Source organism: Struthio camelus, chromosome 4, assembly GCF_040807025.1.
Source record: "Struthio camelus isolate bStrCam1 chromosome 4, bStrCam1.hap1, whole genome shotgun sequence".
Lineage (NCBI taxonomy): Eukaryota > Metazoa > Chordata > Aves > Struthioniformes > Struthionidae > Struthio > Struthio camelus.
Window position 1 is genome coordinate 38,560,816 of NC_090945.1, and position 20,078 is coordinate 38,580,893.

Here is a 20,078-nt window from a genome sequence, read left to right on the forward strand (position 1 = left end):
ATTTGTTGGCAACTGTTTGCAAACAATTATCTGTAGTAATTGAAGGAAAAGTATCTGCTTTATATGGTTTTCTTTTATGTATTAATAGATTCATCTTTCTTCCTTTCTCAGATTTCCATTCTGGATGCGAAAAGAAGTATGAATATTGGGATATTTCTCAAACAATTCAAAAAGTAAGATTTGACCTTGCCATACAACTAATGCAAGCTACAGATGTGATGTGTAATTCTCTTTACTTCTCATCAAGTGTGTTGTATATTGTGCTCTGTTCCTTATGGATTTTATAATTCTGTACAAGTCTGTCATAAGTAACCACATTTCGTAATTTGTTTTCTAGTACATTTAGTTTTGAGTGCCATTATGCCTTAGGACCAAGTATTCAAAGTTTGCTACTGTTAACCAGTTGAAGTGAGTTCTCAGGTGCAGTTAAAGGAAGCCCTTATTATCTCATGAAATACTGCATAAGAATTGCTTTTTATTGGCTTCCTCTCTGTATAAAGAATTGATAGAAGGAAGTGAGGTGAGGGGTGTGTTTTTTTTTTTTTTTTTTTTTTTTTTTTTTTAAGAGCAAGTTGTTTCACTGCTATCTTTATTCACTGATAGTGTTACCCTTTAGTAAAGGCATCTCTGAAAGTGGTGTTAGAATAAAGCTGCTGTGGATACTGACACAGACCTCATTATAATTCCTTTAAGCAGTACCGGCATGATTTTTTTCAATTTGTGCAACTGCATCTATTCACCCTGCAAGTGTTAGAAATTTGTATGCTCAATTGTTTTTTCAAGGTCTGCTGAATCCATCATTGAAGATATTTATCATGGAAGAAGTGAGCCCTATGGTTCTGAATTGCTGCATGAATTTCTTAAATTATTACCAGAAGCAGAGGAGGTAAATAATGGTTTTACATGGAGCTTATTTTTGTGCAGTTCTTCTACCTGGGATTCCAGGGTGAGGGTATGTAAACAAGGAATCTCAAAGCCTTTCTGAGGTCAGGGGATAGGAAACCACTGAGTGCAAAGGTGTAACCTTCATTTTACATGTGGTATTCAGGTTGAAGTGTAATCATTCCTTCACACCAAGTAATTTCACTTATTTTTAAGCTGCTTTTTGATGAAAGCACTGATGAGGTGTTTCTGTTTCTTTGATGACCCTTGTGAGCTTTTGTCCCATAAACATTTCACCAAGAATTGGAACCCTCCTGGGTGCTGTGCAGATAACTCTGCACTGGGTGTCAAAAAACTCAAAGTTGAAGTACATACTAATGCAATCAGATCAAGTTTCACTTCTTTGGCACCTGACTCATACTTCCCCAATGCAGTGCCTGCAAGATGAGTATTGGCAGCCCTATGTTTCTGCCTCTTGCCTGTTCTGGTTTGCTACCTGCCTCACCGCATCTATGATCTGCCTGCACCTCGGCCCAAGTTGTTGGGTTCTAACAGGACAGAAAGGTTGTGTCACTGTGCAGCACCCGTGGAAATTATTAAAGTGCCTCAGCGCTCCAAGAGAGACCTGTTAGAAGGCACAGTTGCCAGCAGCACCTTTTGCCATGTCCTGTGCCCATCATGCGATCAGCATGCAAGTACAGCTTTTTCCCCCCCTAGTCCCACCTTGCAAGCCCATTCAGATGATTATATAGGTGAAACTTCAAAGATTGGGTTGGGAGTCCTGCTTAATGGTGCAAAGTTCCATATCTGCTGGTGTATTTGCACTGACCCATTTGTATGCAGTTAAAGAAATGCATACCACAGACTTGACATAATTAGCATTAGAATTGCTTGAGTGCTTCACATCAAAGTAGTGGCTGAAACCTGGGAAATTGCTAGTTAACATACGCATATAGATCAACCTTAACTCACATGCTTTACCACTTCAAGGTCATACTGTCCAAGCGCTCTGTTTCCTCTGTGCAGCAGCAAATCTTAAATCCAGTGTGCAGCCAACAGCAAAACACGTGTCCTATTATTTTGCTGTCAAACATATAACCCTACACTGGGCTACTTTTGCAGGGACTCTTGTAAGAATTATTGTTATGTTACTGTGTCCTGTTGATACGGTTTTTAGAATTAGAGGATATCAACAATTTGAAATGTAATTAAATATTAAAAAAAAAAAAAAAAAGCCCACAAAGTTTAAAGTGGTTTTAGGTGTACAAACTATTTCCCCCCTCTTTTTTTTTTTTAAACTTTGATAAGTTCCATTTAAATATAGGAATACATATCTCCTTCCTCTGAAAGAATTAGAGGAAAACAGTGGAAGTACTAGCTTAAGAGAAATGGATTCCTGGTTAATTTTGTGTATACTGAGCATTCAGAGTAGACTGAAAAAAGGTATTTTTCTTCTTTCTAGTTTAGATTTTTGATGCTGTTTTAACATAAGTAGGAAAAACTTTAAAATATGATACTCCCCTGTGCAATATAAATGTTAGAAATGTTAGATAGAATTCTAACATAAGTTGCTGAATTTTATCTTTTGGAGCATGACAGTAGTGAAAATGTATCCTTCTGCTAGCTATTAGTAGGTAGTGCATGGTTTCTAAATCCACAAGAGATTGTCTGGAATACTTTGCTGGGCACTTTATATGCCCAGTTTGTGCTGCTTACAAGTGAAGAAGCGTGTTTATTTCTGACCAGTAGGTGATTTGACAACAGGCCTACCCCTCAAGATAATGGGACAAAGCGCTTAAGAAGTGTTTTTAAGGAGTTAGTAGAGAAATTAATCTGAGAGATCTTATGGAGGAGAGCACTGGGGGGATATGAGGCTCTAATTGTTAGATTTGTTGCTATTCCCGTGGGAGGCTGGAAAGAGGCTCGTTTCCTTTGTGCAAATATTTGTGCTGTATGTAATTAGTTCCATGCCTCAGACATCTCATTTCTCACCTTCAGGAAAAGGAAAGATCCCCTTCTCTTTTTTTTTTTTTGTCCTCATAATTTTTTTACTCCTTGGGAGCGAAGCCCTGGGAAGTAGCACAACGAGAGCTGGGACGGGGTGGCAGGGGGTTGAGAGTGATGGACTAATGCTTCTGCTGCTGTGGGAAAATGTTCAGTGCCTTCATGTCCTCATGCTTCAAGCACTCAAAGAATAAGTGGATCAAGTAACTCATTTACTGCTGTTGCTCCTAAAATTTTAGTGTAGTCAGTTAAACAATTTCTTCTCTGTAGGATTCTCAGAGCTTTTGTTGTTTGTGTGTCTCAGCATTCTTCCCTGAATGTAAGTTCATTGTTCCCCTTTTATGTCCCCTTCTCTTTTTGCTATTTTATTAGCTGCTTCCTAGTCTGAGTACCTATTTCCCAGAATACTGATTCATGTTTTGTTAAGGGGAGGACATCGAAACTGTACAGTTCCTGTCCTCATGGAAATAATCTAAAATCGCCAGAGATACCAGATGAAGAGCAAGGTTACTTGTTCTGATGTGCCCTATTCTGCTTAATAGCTCCCAATTTCTTTTTGTTCTGATGATCATACTGTGTGACAGAGCTTTGGAAAGGTGTTGCCTTTGGAAAGGCGACCAGCATCATCCTGCTGCTGGCCTGTCCCTGCACAGTGTTCCACCCGTTCTCAACAAGGGATTTCTATGGAGAGCTGTCCTCTGCAGATACTTTATGTTCTTTGTATAGACCTGCTTAGCTGCTGTAGGTGTTCAGAAAAACCCTGGCTAGAGACTTAAGCAGTCAGATCCTAAAATGATCATTGCTACTCAGGTACCAGTTCTGTTTGTCCTGATGTAACTGTGGGTGGGCTTCTGCATTTCCCCTTTGTATACTCTTCATTTTAGCGGCTCAGCTATTTACAATCACATTTCCCAGTTGTCTTGCAAGTTGGAGTGAGGGCCTCCCATCAGATAAGTGCTCCAGTAGCTGTGTGTTTGGAGATGTCTTCTGCTTTTTCCTTCACATGGAAGTCTGGAAAAGTAAAAGGACGGAGGGAGGACCACCATTGCTGGTCATAGCAGTAGACAGAGGGACTCTGGACTGTCACGTTTCTTCATTTTGACCAACAGTCTTTACAGTTTATCTAGTGTGAATAAACACTGGCTTTATACTCTAATCTTATCATGTTCTAGAAGTGTGGTGATATATAGCCACATTACCTCAATGTTCCCTTAGTCGCCAGTTTGACGTATGTGACACATTTTACATCATTTCAGGTCGTGTTATTTCAAATGGATATTATCTCAAAATGGATGTTTCAGCGTCTTTGAGATGGAACGGCTTTTTGACAAAGGAAGCTAAATGATCAGGCTGACAAATTGAGCATCTTTAAAATTGTTCTTTCTTTTTGCAGTATTATATTGTGGCAGCTTTATTCACATGCAGAAATAGGTGTCAGTGCTAAGAATTTTCTAGCTGGTAACTGAAAGCTGTTGGGATGCCTGTGCATAAATGGCAAATACTGGCACTTTGCTGGATGATTTTGACAAACTGTAAATAAGAGCATTATTGAAATATTGGCACTGTTGTAAAGTTTTTTGTCAAACTGTGAACGTTTGAGTATTTTCAAATGTTTAATTTGAAAACTGTTAAGTTTTTGAAGCTGGCAAACCTGGAACTGGCTGCAAGGTTCCACACCATGTTTTGTTCAGGACTGTGGGTGTGGTACCAGGGTAACTACAGCGGTAGAAAGGTCCAAGAAAAAGTATAAAAATGTCTTGATATGTTCAAAAAGTAAGATCACTAATTTTGTGTAAGCTTTCTTTACAAGTATTGCTGTTTGTGCCTTACTAAGAATAGCAGTTTTGTAGGAGGTTGAAATACCTCTTTGGAATCTCAGCTCATTTTTTGTCCAGGGAACCTTTGTCTTGACTGAAGCAATGGTCTTCTCTGCTGTATTGCTTCTGAAAAGATTCCTAGCTACATCTCTTAACTATGCCCTGTTAAAATGTCTGACAGCTGTGATTCCTGGCATCCTGACCAAAGCAGAGGAGACCCTTTTAGCTGCTTTTATGTGCACATCATTGCACTGTTCAGCAGGCTCAGACTGGTAAAGGTTGAGAGAGTCCAATATTTAATGATGTAGAATAGCCAGAATTTGTACTTTAAGTATTTACAGAAGAAAGCATATCATACTGCTAATCGACTCACCCACATATATGCATGCCCAGGTTATCAGCCTATCATCTTACCTCCTTTATAGTGTCTCAGGCCTATCCTTTGCTCTTGTACTGTTTTAAAACTCAATCATCTTTCCCCTGCTTTACTGGAATTGTTTCCGTCTGTCAGCTTTATGCTTTTCAAACCGCTTTGTTATGTATTACTGTCCCCTCCTTTCCTCCTCCAGTGCTGTATATGGCTGACTATCCTTCATAGCTTTCATCTCCTGCTTCCTTTTTCACTGCTTATGTTAGCAACATTTTTTTTCCTCCTTTTCCTCTTATCTGCTGAGGGAGGATTGCTGCTCCCCAGGCATGTGCCCCATGGTGTCTCCATACCTAATACATTAGTTGCTTTCCCCTGAGCCCTTGTATTGGAATGCCACTGTGATGCATTTGGGGGGTTTGATATTTTTCACTTGGGTTTTTCTTTAGTACCCTGAATGTTTGCAATGGTATGGAAATACAAAAAACAGAGAATGTTTACTCTTCTGGACTACTGCACTTGGCTGTACTTATTTATTTGTAATGAGGGATTATTTGATTTGAATGTGGGGAAATACCCTGTTACAGGCCCATATGAGGATGAGAGGTATAGTGATTTACATTCTCCTTCAGAGATCCTGGATTTCCATTTAGGAGTGCGACATCTCTCTTTTATGCCATAAAGTGAAATCTAACTACTTGTAAAAAAGTGCTACTGGTAGCTTGAAGATAGACAAGAAACCGAGTGGTAGGAATGTAGTCACTTTCCTGTCTGTGAGGAAAAAATGATATATTTACAATAGGCGTGTCTACTCCAGTTGTTCACAAATCAAATAAAAGATCAGGCTTTCTCTATTTCATGACTGTTTTTAAAATGGAACCGAATTACCTGTGTGAGAACCTCTTGAATCTAAAATCTGGTTTTGTGTGCATGGGCATGCATGGACATTGCAGATACATATGCCATATACAAATATAATGAAAAATTATATTAGTAGCTCTGTGCCCAATTTGAGTAATACAGAACTGAGCCTACAATGTAATTTTGCTCCCTTGCATGTCTTGTTACGTGATTGTATACTGTTGTGGAAAATTATTTTGTTGCGCCTGGAAAGAGGCGGTTGAGGGCAGTTACTCATTGTGTTTTACAAATAAACCATATTTTTTCGTTCTTTTGTGTTCTCAAATACTTATAAACCTATCAGCTATATCTATTAACATGATTAATAGTGAACTTTGACAATCTCCATAGTTTCTTAGCAGTTCTTAGTAGCTGTGTTTGTTTTTTTAGTTAGATTCTTAGTTATAGAAGCTACGGGGAAATCTCAGTCCTCTTTGGGGAGCATTAGACGGTGTGGCTGCAGAGAGAAGAGGCCGACCTGATGGGCATTTGAGTAGCCTCAACGCAGAGGAGCAGCTATCCAGATGTGGTTGAGGAATTTTTAGCTTTGGGGTTCAGAAGCTGATATTTCAATTTACAGGTAGTGTGAGTTAAGTCATATAACTTTTCTTTTCCTGCTTCATGATGGGATGACTGGTCTTTTTCAATTATGAAATTTGTAATAAAGAGGGAATATATAGCAAACTGTTATCATAGCTCTACCTGAGCTGTTCCTCAGACTATTTACAATTTTAAGATCAAGTTAGTAGGAGATTCAGTCTCTGATCTGAAAGACTTAGCCTGATTCTCCGTATATGTCTATGCAGTACTGAATTAAAGGATGAAAGGACCTTATAAATTCTGTGTTTGTTCTGTGTGTTTGTGGCGTGGGTCACTATCATCCACCCTTCTTGGATGTTGGGACTTGTTAGGTGACTGCTCCTCATAAAGGTGCAGTTTCAGACATCTACGGCAAGGATGGTGGGGGCTAAGATGGATGACATGGGTGGGAAAAGGTGTTACCAGACTTCAGTGAGCACGTCTTTACATGTTATAGCTGACTATACAGACCGTCTTCTGGGCTGACTTTATTGCCAAAAATATTTGCGCTGTGACATCCCCACTCCACCTTATCCATCAGAAGGAAGCTTGGTGAATGCCTTCTGTAGTGCTTGTGTAGGGAAACTCCTTCTCAGATGAATTCTGGGATTTAGCACTCCTTTATACCACTCTGGACGTTTTCTGTGATATAATAGGGTAGAAGAAAGAGGATTTCATCCAGTGTCTATAAAATGCTTTGAGAAGTTCAGCAGTCTAGAAACAAAGTACACTTTGCAATGTTAACATTCCACATAGATGATAATGATTACTACTTACTGTCAAAAGCATATTTAAATATAGTGCATGCAATATGAATAAATTAATATTCCTATGAACATCTCAGCTCTTGTTGTTTACTTTTTGTGCATTTAGATCTTAAAGTTGTACCTTCCTTTAATTTCCTGTAGTTTGGGAATCTTGATTTGGGGGGTTTTTTGGTGGGTGTTTTTTCTTAAAATCTGAATACCTGTATTCTTGTCAGGCAAACTTTGAGATTTGCAACACAGTAGAATAAGACTGAAGAATTTGCAATACTTGTTTTTTGGGTTATAGACCACCATTTTTTGGAACACTTAAGGAACACTGTTTAAAGGAACACTTGCAAAGACTAACTGAGATAGTAGATACCTCCTACCTCCCACTTCATGATGTGAGGAAAAAATGTTTATTTTGGTTTGTTTCTTGCTTGTTTAGAACCTTAGAAATATCAGGAATGTCAAGTTTGGTCTGTCTTGTTTTTTGTTGGCAGACTTCTTGGATGACTTTGTAAATTAGGAATTTTCTCAGGCCTCAAATAAATGGGTATGCAGTTTGTCTTTAGATGGAGCTTTTGTCTGAGTAGCTTGAGTTAAATGGGGGAATTAAAAATGGAGTTAGCCTGAATAAAAATTATTCTGTTAATTAGATTCATTGTCATGAATCTTTTTTTTTAATTTGAAAACAGAATAGAAATAATTAATTTTGAGTTTTCTTCAACTTAAAGTGTTTTATTTTTTAAAACTGGAAAGTTTCTTTATTCTGGGTTTAATCTGCAATTTTCAATTTCTTTCTTTCTTAAAATGCACTCTCAACACTTCTATTTTTTATAGTGTGGAGAAAGAATGGGAATAAAGCAGAACAAAGCTGCTAAGAGTCATCTTTTTCTGCTAGTACAGAATTTATTTTCAGTTCCCAACTTAGCAAAGCCTATATTGTCTTCCACTATAAATCCATATTGTATATTTTACTGTGAAAACAGAAAAATAACTTAATTTAGAGCCTGTTGTTTTGAAAAACTTGTGGATGTCTAAGTAAATCATGGCAGCCTGAAAACTGCTGACACCTTGATATGGCATGTCTCTTTCCAGGATAGCTTAGCATGCTTTCTGAAACTGAAGACCAGCTGCGTAAATGTGGTTATGAATGGGCTTTAAGTGTAATGTTGTAAAGGGGAAGGATGATAGGCTAGTGTGTAAATCCATGTTTAGGGAAATGTACAAATGATACTGCATGTGAAATTCGTGGTGGAATGAAGAAACAGTATAGCTGGGAGTGGGCTCTGCTTTTCAAAATGGTTGCTGTATTGGAAACTGTGGAAGAAATTCCAGTTATGCTTAAACATATGTGCATATTTTTTCCAGTTTTTCCATATAAATAAATAGTAAGTATGTGGGCAGATCAGTGGCTTCCAGATCATATATGGAATATATGGATTTTGGTGGAGCTGGAAAGGAAGACAGGCAAAATGAATGCAGTGATAATTCCTTTACATGTAAATGGTGTTCTCACGGTACTGACCACAAATAACTTGAAAATGCAACCTTGCATTTTTCTTTAAAGTATTTCGTATGAATGAAAAAATGCAAATTCAAGATGGTCAAGTTTTACCCGTTTTGAGGACACGGTTGAAGCAAGTCTCTGAAAAAATGCAACTTAAACTTTAGCTACATTGTGCCAAAGAAGCCTGAACAGTCCTATGAAATGCTGAACATGGCTGACTTTAAGCTGTACCCTCAGTATTCCACACTTGTTGAACAGTCAAGGATCATTTTTCTGATCATCACCTAAGCAGCTATTTCCTGTCAGACAAAAAAAATCAGCTAGAGAATGCCAAATGGAGTAATTGCAGAGAAAAGAGCTAATTCTGCCAGGGAAACTGGAACAGTAGCATTCTAAACAGTGATGAAGGCAATCTTTTTTTTTTTTGGGGGGGGGGGGTTGTTTTTTGTTTGCTTGTTTTTTTTGTTTTTTGGGGTTTTTTTTACACTGAAGGAGCATGAGCGTAAGGGACAAGCTGGGGAAGTAGAGGAGGTACAGGATGATGATGGCACCATACTTTTATGCTGGGGTGCCTCGCTAGATTTTTGGGGAGAAGTGGTGATGTTACTGGTTTTCTATTCTTCTGACTGGGGTGTGTGCAGATTACAGAAGTTTGGGCAGTGAAGACTTTTAGTCATTCACTGAGTGGCCTCTCCAATTCCTCCTGTTAAACTGACTGCTTTTGAAGGTGCTTCCTTCCAAAGTCACATTAATCTTGATCTTTGATAAAGTTCTTCGCTAATGTCTTTTTCTCTTTTCTAGGTAAAGAAATTTAAAGCCTTTGATGGAGATGTATCAAAACTGTCTCAAACCGATTCCTTCATGTATTTACTCATCCAGGTGCCAAAGTAAGGAGACAGTAGGTTTTTTCCGTTTATGAAAAACATTCTGTTTTGGCTGTCTATTCTAAACCTGTTTGTTTGTGTGCTCCAGCTATACTCTTAGGATTGAAGCCATGGTTCTAGAGAGGGAGTTCTCACCCTCCTGTGCTTCACTACAAGATGACATGAAAATTATAAGACGGGCAACAAAAGGTAATTAAACATGTTGAGACATGAATAATACTCTTGTTTTTGTTAGCATGTTAATTAGTCTACATTATGAAGGCTAGAGCTTGAATTTCAGGTATCTAGTAGCTATTAAAAGGAAGCTAACTCCCCTCTGACAAATGCCATCAGGGTGTGCCTGGTGAATCTTTGCTTTGCTTCCAAAATCAAAAATCTAGATGCTTTGAACACACTGGCAATGGGTTCATGACCAAAGCCTACGAACGGTGTAGCCCAAACTGACACAAGCGAAGGTACCATGGCTAAATTCGGAAAAATCTTTGTCTTTAGAGTACAGTTTGCCCGTTCATGCATCACTGCGACTCTTATTCAATCCGTTTATTATACCTCTTTGCTCACCCTTTCAAATATCCATGGAGAAAATCACTGTATCATTTCTAAATTTCTCTCTATATGGGGTTACCTTTTGAGGTGGCAGTATCAGCAGGCTAAAATCTTTGTTGTAGAGACTAGTTCTATTGCCGTTCCTTTGCCTTCTATTTTTCTTGAATGCCTGTTCTCCGCATTGCATAAGCTTTGAAATGCTGCAGCTGGCTATTCCTAATGTAATCTGGTGTCTTCTACTCTGCAGGAAAATAATTAATTTCCTAATTTCATTTAAACATTGATGTTGAGCTTTTCAAATCCCTTCAGTAACTATTTGTTCTGTTCCTCAGTATGAAAATTCACGTTTTGTGCTGGTAAATTTTATGACCAGCTACTGGAGCAATATCTCGACTGCTTCCAATGGGATAAAAGGGCACAGTAGTAAAAATATTGAATGAGCACCAATTCTTAGGTTAGTCATTTTTAGTGAAAGAAAGGGGGAGTGAAGTCTGGTATGTTCTTTCCAATAGTGGGTATTGAACTGGTCCTCATTGACTCAGGAAAATACCCATCAGCTTAAGCTAAGGTTTGAGTTTTGCCTTTTATTGGCGCTCTTTCAAATTATTGTTCTTTGTGTTTTGGGCAATAGAGGTGGTGAGTGAATGGGTTCTGTATAGAAGGAGCTGTGCACAGTTGTCCTTCACCCAGCACATCTGTGAACTGATGAGTTCATTGCCTTCAGAGGAGATGCTTTTGTCCCCAGCTCCTGCATCAGGCCAGTCATGCAAATCAGACTGAACCTCCCTGTTTTCAGTCCGCTTGTGTCATGTGCTGGTCTCTATTTGATCTTTTCACTTTAGGGTTTGTTGATCGTCTCAGGTTGTTTAGGAATTATGCCTACTTTTCTTTTCCAAACTCCCATGTTTCTTTCCTTGTAATTAAGCTAAGAGAGTATTTACTTAAATTCTAATGCTGATAATCACTAAGGGTTAGGATGGTCTAAATACCATGATGGATTCTCATCTAGCCTGCAAATGGATGTATCTCACAGTGACGCTGAGCAGGTTCTTACTATGCAAAATCTTTTAGATGCTGCCTTCTCTTCTTGGCTTTGTGAAATTCTCTTTTATATTCTCTTTTGTATTCTCTCCCCTTTCTTCCTCCTTGCTTCCTCATCTATAGCTTGTTAGATGAAAGGCTATTTAATTAGTTAAAAGTTTTTAGGCCAGTAATACTGAAATCCAAAGGCATAAGGGCTGTCTGCTTCCAAAATGATAGATGACTGTATTGTGCTAAGCAGATAAATGCAGAGTAAATTAGAATCTGAACTCTGAAGTAAAATAATTTTAGGAGTATTTACGCTGCAATAAATAACATTTTAAGGAATCTACCCTTTATTGTGTTCATCAGTGTAGAATATAGTACCTTACCTTAAAAGCAACTTGTGTTATTTTCTTGCCATATGGGGGGGCTTGTGTATTTATGGTTATTTGGTATGCAGTGCCATTTGTACTAATTCAGCATTTGTGCTAATGCTAATTAATTAACTCTTTACAGTTCTGGCATTCCATATCTTACTTCTAAGGTGCTTGTCCTGGTAACTTCTAAGCACATGCATTGTTTTGTATTCATGGATGGCTGACGAAAAGGTGTATGAATTCAGATAAAGTATTGCTGTGCGTTTTGCAAAAACAGAATAGGTAGGAAACAGGCTTCTGTGGTGGAAAAGCTTTGAAAGGCAACTTTATTCCATTTAACTCTTTGCATCACACCAAACATAATTTTGTGCTAAATTATCTATGATTTGAGTGAGGTAAAATAAATGCCACTCTGAATTGGTGACTCTATGGAAATAAAATGGTGATCCATAGTGGGAGTGGGAGAAGCAAGGAAAATGTAAATGTTACCTGATATCTTTTCAGGCCTGATGGCTAAGTCTTCCTGTAAAAGCTACTGTTAAAAGCCCAGTCCTGAAAGATGGCAAATGGATACTGCCAGGTGCAGAACACTTGCTTCACACTGGAATTAGTAGCTAGGGAGGATGCTTGACCACTTGCATGAGACACTTTCAACATTGCAGGATTAGGCCTCAAATGTTTTGTGAGCTACTGGAGATTGCCTTGGAAATACTACGCTTGCTAAGCTAAAGTCTGAACGTATACTTGAGGTTTGCCAACTGTGCTTGTGACTTGGAATTGTATAGTGCCATCTTTTTCCCACGGCCTTTCAGTTTATTGTAATTTTCTGTTAAAATAAAAAACTCCACCTTTAAAAGCTTGAGGTGAAGTGGAGTTTGGTAACTGACTGTGTGCATATTTATAAACAAACAAGTGTTGGACAGCAATTTTCTGTTCCTTACAGAGTTAATGACTTGTGAGGAACTGCATTCCATATTGCACTTGGTCCTTCAGGCTGGGAATATTATGAATGCGGTAAGTGACATCCAAAATGGAGATAACTGATTGACCAAATTTCCTTATTAGTATTGCAGTCCACTGATGTCATGTGCTGTAGCTTACCTTACCTTACCTTCCTTTTTAGGGAGGTTATGCTGGCAATGCTGTTGGATTTAAACTGTCATCACTGCTTAAGCTGGCGGACACAAAAGCAAACAAACCTGGAATGAGTCTGCTGCATTTTGTTGCTCTGGTATATAAAAACTATTTTACTGAAAAGGAACTGATATAAGTCTAGAACCAAAGACGATAGAAAGGGCCATGTGCCTCAGAAAAAGAAGTTTTTTTTAAGGCTTTGATCCTAATCTTTTTTTCCTCCCCTGCCACAAAAATCAGTTTTCCTGTCTGGTCTTCCTATCCAGAAACCCATGGAAAAACTTAGATTTTTTTGTGTGATTTAAAAGATTCCCTTCATCTGATTTCTTCATTGTAGTTTTCCCGTTACTGTCCTGAATGCTTCTACCATAGAAGTGGCTTCTTTTGATAAAATTTCTTTTAATCTTCCTGTTGAATCTCTCAGGCAGCTTTTTTTTTTTTTTTTTCTTTCCTCCCCCTCCCTTGGTGATTGACACACATTGATGCAGATTTTTGGAGTTAATTTTTCCTTTCTTTCAATCTTCTTGATTTAAGAAGAGAGAGGATTTAAATGCTTCCGTATGTGACTTCAGTTACCTGGTACAAGCTGGCTTAGCGGATTTCGAGTCAGCTAGCAGTGGGGTATTAATTGACGTTTGGATGGGAAACGCTGTATCTGCCCAAACAATGGCCATCAGTAAATTGTTCTTTCCCTAACATTCCCTATGAATACATGTGGCTTGTGTTCACTGGCAGAAGTGGCTGCTGTTGTGCACTGCAAAATGAAAGCTGTTGTTTAAAGTTTCTAGTTCTGGTCCCTGCCTTTCTTTAAGGGGGGGGAGGGGGATGCCTCCTCTCAATTGTCAGGATTGAACTGAAAGAAAAACAGTGTAAGAGAGAAACTTGTGAGTGCCCTCTCAAAAGCTTTAGAACTGCTTGACTTAACATTCCATTACCATGGTAAAGTACCTAATGGATTGTGTTTGTCTTGTTTTTTCTTTTTTTCCTGTTTGTTTCAGGAAGCCCAAAAGAAAGATGCTGCTCTTCTCAACTTTTCAGAAAAAATTAAGGATGTTCATGATGCTGCCAGGTAAGGCAGGAAAACTGAGAACTTAGCGTTAGACTATGGCTTGGAAATTTCTTATGTGTGAAGCTATGTAGCTCATTCACAGAAGTCTTGGCACGAAAACTGAAACATTACGAATGTTTACTGTAGCTCTGAGGGCTTCATTTCCATTTGTTAGCAGAAGTATGCCTGCAATGTGCCTTCAGGTATGGGGTTTTTTATGAAATGATCTCCATAGGTTTTTTGTAGTTTTGCTTCTGCCAGCTAGATGAGCATATATGTTACTTTTAAGAGGTCATACTAAAAGCATGTTACTGGTTTTCCTTAAAACAATTTTCAGCTATCTCTGAGCTGGCTACAATACTTTTCCCAAACCTGGTACCAGATACAAGTACTGACCTAGGCTCTGTTAAATGTTTCTTGATATTTGGCTTGCTTCTCTGTTTCTGTATTGGAGAGCACCTCACTCATAGTGCTCCTCTGTTCTGGATGTTATATAATGAGCCATTCAAAATAGTGAATTTCAACGTTCTGTGTCAGGTGAACTTGTCACAGATCTGAGCCCTTATGTGTCCTGTGAAGGAATACAGCTCTGGTAGGTTTATTCAGCCAAATGGAAGATCTGAGGGATTTGGGGTTCTGTGTTGTTTTCATCTTAAGGTCTCCAGTTGCATAATTTTAAACAGAACCAGGTTCATACCTTGATAACTGTACTTGGTCTTGTGAGGTGGTGCAATCTCAAGCACAGAACTGGAAGCTAGCGATCTGTAGTTCTAAATCCCAGTTCTGCTACTTCCTGGCTCTTGAGCTTTGGGCAATCTATTTACATTCTTTTCCGTGCTATAAAATGGATCCAATCTCTTAGATCTGATGCAGGATTAAGTAATGTCTGCAAAGTACTGTGAAATCTTCCAAGGGAAGGAGTGGCCATAGAGTTGATCAGAACATTTTTGATGGACCACCTGTGTGGCTCTCTGCCATCCAACCTACACACCTTCTTGGCAGTCTGTCTCATGGCCTGCTGGGGAACGCAGCTTCCCTCAGCATCCAAGTTCCCTAGCAAGCAGCAGGGGAACAGGCAGGGGGATTCGTAGTCTTGTGATGTTTTTTCTATCCACTTTCTTCTTTGATCACATTTATTAACACTGAAAATCTGCTGTAATTCAGGCTGAAATCTATATGGGCAGTGTACTCTATACTTTGAAATTTTGTAGGAAAGAGACTGTTTTCTATGCCTACTAAGTTTACAACATAACCTTGTAAGCATTGTTGAAGGGAAAAATGAAACAAAATGAAATACCTGTCGTCTTGTTGGGCATGAGGAAGATCTTTATTAGAGAAAACTGTCATGTGCAAGTTGCTCATAAATTTTTCCGGTTAGAGCATGTTAAAACAACTACTGTTGTGCTCTTTATGTTTATCACCTTACCTTCTTTTCTTCTAGCCCATCCTCCTCCTCCTTAACAGGCAGAAAAATATAGCTTATAGCATCTGCTGCTTTCCTCATTTGCCAAAATATCTATGATCTGCCCAGAACAGGGAGTTAACTTCTAGAGATGAAGTAAGCAGACAAAGAACAGCACACACATTCATTTGTGTGTTCCCTGACAAACGTACATGCTGCCACCATCCTCGGCCATAGGCGCTTCAGTCGGTCTGCTGCAAATTCTGCTTCAATCGGTCTGCTTTACTCTTTTAAAGTCATGCTACTGGTGAAATACTCTTAGGTAGGAGAGTGTGTACAGTTGTGAATTTTTACCATTTTGGAGACTGTAATACTTCAATTCCTAGGCAAAGATCAGTCTTTCTTGTGAAGGAAATGCCATCTGAATTGAAGCATTTACCTTCCAGGTGACTGAGAGGTGAGAGTGGGAGCTCCTGTCACATGGAACGTGGGTCTACCGGGATAAAGCTTTGACTCCCTCAGATCAGAGCTATTTGCTGTGATCTTATGTCTGCTGAGTTGTCTCTGCCTAAAAACAGGAGCTCTGCTGCTGATATGTAGTAGAAGAATGAAATGTTAAATCTTCAGGGTTGAGACTGGGTGGCCTGCATTGCTGTGATTGCTTAGAAGAACATAATGTGCAAAGTTTTGCAGTGCCAAATGCTACTGCTGAAATGGGCAGTCCTAGCTGTCTAGCTCTTCTGACTCCCTTTTTTGCTAGCTCTTGTACTTGAGCTGGATCAAGCAAATGATCCATTTGGAAGCACATTGTTTTTTCCTTTTGCTGGCTTTTCAGTTCCCAGATATAGCTGACATTTAGAAAATGGATGCTAGCACAGGCACTGAGGAAAAGAAAAGGAACACCCGGTCAGAGACAGGGCGGCATCGCCCTTTTTGGTGGTAAGGCTGAGTAGGACTGGCTTGAGTTAATTGTGAAACCGCACCCCGTGGGAATCTTTTCAAGTTGCAAATAAGGAGAAATATGCTTATCTCTCTGCTAACTTCCAGTTTCTACTCTGGAAAGATTTCCTGAGCAGGCAGGTCTTGTTTGATAGCCAGCTCGCACCTCATGTGAAACATCCATTTCTGAAGCATATTGTGGCTAACCTGTGGGCAACTCCTTCCTCTCAATAAGCATTCTCTGTATATGCTATTTTTCAGGTTATCCATTGATAATATAGAAGCCGAACTCCACTCACTGTCTTTCAAGGCAAGATCTGTTAAAGACAGTATTCGTCGAGACGCCAAACTCTTTCACCAGTTGGAAAACTTTCTTCAGGTTTGTAGGATGTCAGTGCTAATGTGTTACTGTCACCTGAATACAGGAGCATTCCTCAGCTAGATGTAATATGTGTCGACATGTTAATAAACTGAAGCATTGTGTTAATGTCTACCCTCTCAGGTGTACAAAGGTGTTTCAACTACATGCTGTTTGTCGAGTAAGTGTGTTGGAAAGACTGTGTTTTTACAGGGAGGGATATTGAGTGTACATTGCCTGAGGGTTGTTAGGCAAGCATGCTTAATGCCTGTGAAATGACTGATGAAGATCAGTAGCTAAAATACAAGATTATTTGGATTGGTCTCTGGTTTTGTACTTAACATGCAGATACTATATTTTGGGCAGCTGTGATATTAGGCTGGAGCACGTCAGTTTTAGCTGAGACTGTGCTATGCATATGAATCCTGACTGCTGGGTCACTGAAGAGATATTGTTAGAAGCTTGTACATTAAGGGACTGTTTTCTGCACTAATTTACCCTTAGCACAGAGCATATTATTTTGAGTGTGTTATTTTGTATTACTACTTCTGTGTGGGTTCTCCTTTTCTTTTTCAGTATTCCAGCAACTTTTATAGATAGGAATGTGTATAGCACTTGACTTTGAAGCGGAGTTCTTAGTATTTTCTGAGTACATGGTGATGCCTACAGAACTATGCATTACAATTAAATGATTTTTATGTTTCACGTACAGATAATTATTAAAAGTAGGAAAGCAGGTGTTGATCTGGAACTTAACCTACCCTGATTTTCAACTTGCAGATGTAGTTAATAGTCCCTGCAGTTTTTCAGAAGATGTGAAGTTGATGGAGAGAGGGGTGGGCTAAGTTTGAAATAGCTGTCCTCATTCACTGTGAATTACTGGCTTTTATCCATTGCATCCAGACTCTTTAGTGTCATGTCTTAACATGTATGAGAGTTCTTTTAATTTAATAGCTGGTTTTATGTAACACTACAACCTTGTCTAGGCCACATTCCAAAAGAAATGTTGGAGAAAAATCATTTTACAAATACATACCTTACATAAACACTTCTGGTTTTTGTTTTTAAATTACAGATGATAACCAAGCTGATTAAAAGGCAACTTTCATTATCTCATCCTCATAAATAAATTACTGAAATATATGAGAGGAACAAATTTTCCATGTGCTTTTTCAGTTGTCCAGTTTATCTTTAATCTAGCTCCTTTTTTTTTTTTTTTTTTTTTTTTTAATGCCTAACAGGTAAAAGTTTGTTCCTACTCTACTGGTGTAATTTGACAAGTAACTTTCTAGCAGCAGGGTTGGCTTAAATGATGATCAGTGCCTCCAACGGCCTGCTCCCACCCCTGTGCTATGGTGGCAAAAGTATTTGTGCGACCGTAGATTAGACAGTGTTAGAGAACAGATTTGTCTGGAAAGTAACTCTTCTCCTCATGTTATTTTCAGACAGATGTGTTTTGATGTGAGATAGTGCAAGGATGGGAGTCAATGGCTGGGGATGCATATGGGAGAGACAGAGAGGCAATTGCTGAAATTGTTTTAAGCAGTTGTGCTGCTGAAAGTCTAACCATAGCCTTACTCTCTACCTCTTGAATCTGTTTTCACCAATCTACTCCAGCACTCTCTGTGTAGCTCTGTACTTATGATTCAAAGTACTACATCTTGGGGATGTTTTCTAGATATTCTAAAAAATTATGTATATTTCCAGCATTTCCTTACCTGTCTGGCATGAAAGCCTTTTTTTGTCATGGTCTAGGGTAGCCTGAGGAAGGAGTTGATTGTGTTATGTATATCCATGAATTTATCCACATATTTTGGGGGAAAAGGAATTAATCAATTTAAGCTTAGTTGAAAGTTGCAGAGAAAAATGGGAGGATAAGGCATGTGGAGCTTTCAAGGGGCTCCCACATATCCTAGTACAGTATTTGATTTTACTCATCTAAGAGTTAAACTTCTAAGTCTGTTCAAGGGCTTTTGAATTTCTTCCCAGTTTGTATCCCAGTCACTATAATTTAAATGTTGATTGATTCATTTCCTCTGACCTTCCTTACTCACTTTTCTGAAATGACAAGAACTTCCTTCTGCCCTCAAAGTCTTAATGTCCTGGGGTCTGTAACAGCTCCTAGGCTGGAACATGAATTTCTTTGGTTCCTAAAATATACAAGATCTGCTGTGTCTTTAAGTTATCTATCTGGTTCACGCCATATATGTTTTCCTGCAGTTTGCTATAAGACATCTAAACGAGCTTGAACACCAGAAACGAGAATTACAGAAGGAGGGGAATGCTCTCATTGACTTTTTCTGTGAAGACAAAGAAACTATGAAGTTGGACGAATGTTTCCAGATATTTAGGGACTTCTGTATAAGGTTCGACAAGGCTGTCAAGGTAAAAGCAGTGAATGAGTTTCTCATTCATTTGAAATGAATATTGGCTCACATTTGAAATTAAGTTATTTTTTCTGCTTATGGGACATTAATTACTGGTAATATTAGGTCAGTGAAAGCCTAGAGGTGAGGCAACACACTGCATGGATGTACCAGTCTGAATCAGCGCTAGCTGGGGCTCTCTGGTGCCCTTTTATTCCATGACTAGATGTTTTTTAGCAAGTAAAGTAAGGACTGTGTTTTCCGCTTTGTTCTTTCAGATGCTTTTTGTGGGTAAATGCTCACAAAAGATAACAGGCCTACAGTACAGAGATACCTCATCACTGGTGTGACCATTCTTTTACCAAGTACCCTGAACTGGCCTCAAATAATTAAAAAAGTGTAACGTCGGAGATGAGCATAGGCAAGGAGTGTTTTCAGCATCAGTTACAATTTTCGTTTGGGAAAGTCGGCCTATCATTACAAATAATTTTAAGGCCTTTGTAAATAGCATGAATTACATGGATCCACGAATTCCTTTATTTTCTATCTTCTGCATTTGACAGCACTTTTTATATAAAAGCTTTAGTTCAGAAAACAGGGAAGAACAATGTTGATTTGTAGGAGGCTAACAGGATATTTTGCTAGCACACTCCTTGTGCCATTAGCTTACCTAACCTTTTCCACCCAAGACAGCGTGTGTGTATGCGTGTATCTGAATGTTATGCAGACGTATGAAACGAAATGGTGATAACTATTGCAAATATTGTAGTGAGAGGTGGCTTTGTGCATATATGAAGTGTATGTTCATTTATTTATTTATTTATATTCAACTATTACTCTGAAGTTCAGTGGAGATATTCCTTCCTCTTTCTGTATTAAGTAGTCGAGACTCTTAAAAATCACAAATTAGTCTCTCATTTGCTAATACTAAAGACCTTTTCTTATTAAATACTTGTTATGGATTAACCTCTGTCCCTACAAAGTTAACAGAGGAATTCAAAATAAAGATTGCAGTTGTGACAGATGAATGTAATATATTGATGGCCAGAAGCCTAACAAGATGACTACTATACCACAATGGTGATGGGCATGTAATTCAAATATTTAAACATTAATATTTGCAATTTTTGAGCATGCCCATGTGTATTTAAAATAGTTTTTTCCTTTGAATAAAATATCCAGAAACATGTTTT

General features: G+C 38.6%; 1 protein-coding gene across 6 annotated transcripts in view; it reads left to right on the forward strand.

Moving 5' to 3' along the window:
- FHDC1 (FH2 domain containing 1) overlaps positions 1-20,078 on the forward strand; it is a 37,720-nt gene that overhangs the window by 12,011 nt on the left and 5,631 nt on the right. For 5 of the 6 annotated variants that reach the window (XM_068942318.1, XM_068942320.1, XM_068942316.1 and 2 more), the window contains 9 exons: positions 112-173; positions 784-886; positions 9,610-9,695; positions 9,781-9,881; positions 12,582-12,652; positions 12,762-12,869; positions 13,771-13,841; positions 16,423-16,540; positions 18,740-18,904. In XM_068942318.1, coding sequence (XP_068798419.1) covers positions 112-173; positions 784-886; positions 9,610-9,695; positions 9,781-9,881; positions 12,582-12,652; positions 12,762-12,869; positions 13,771-13,841; positions 16,423-16,540; positions 18,740-18,904 — 885 coding nt within the window. The remainder of the gene's footprint in view (positions 1-111; positions 174-783; positions 887-9,609; positions 9,696-9,780; positions 9,882-12,581; positions 12,653-12,761; positions 12,870-13,770; positions 13,842-16,422; positions 16,541-18,739; positions 18,905-20,078) is intronic. The other variant, XM_068942321.1, reaches the window with a different exon arrangement.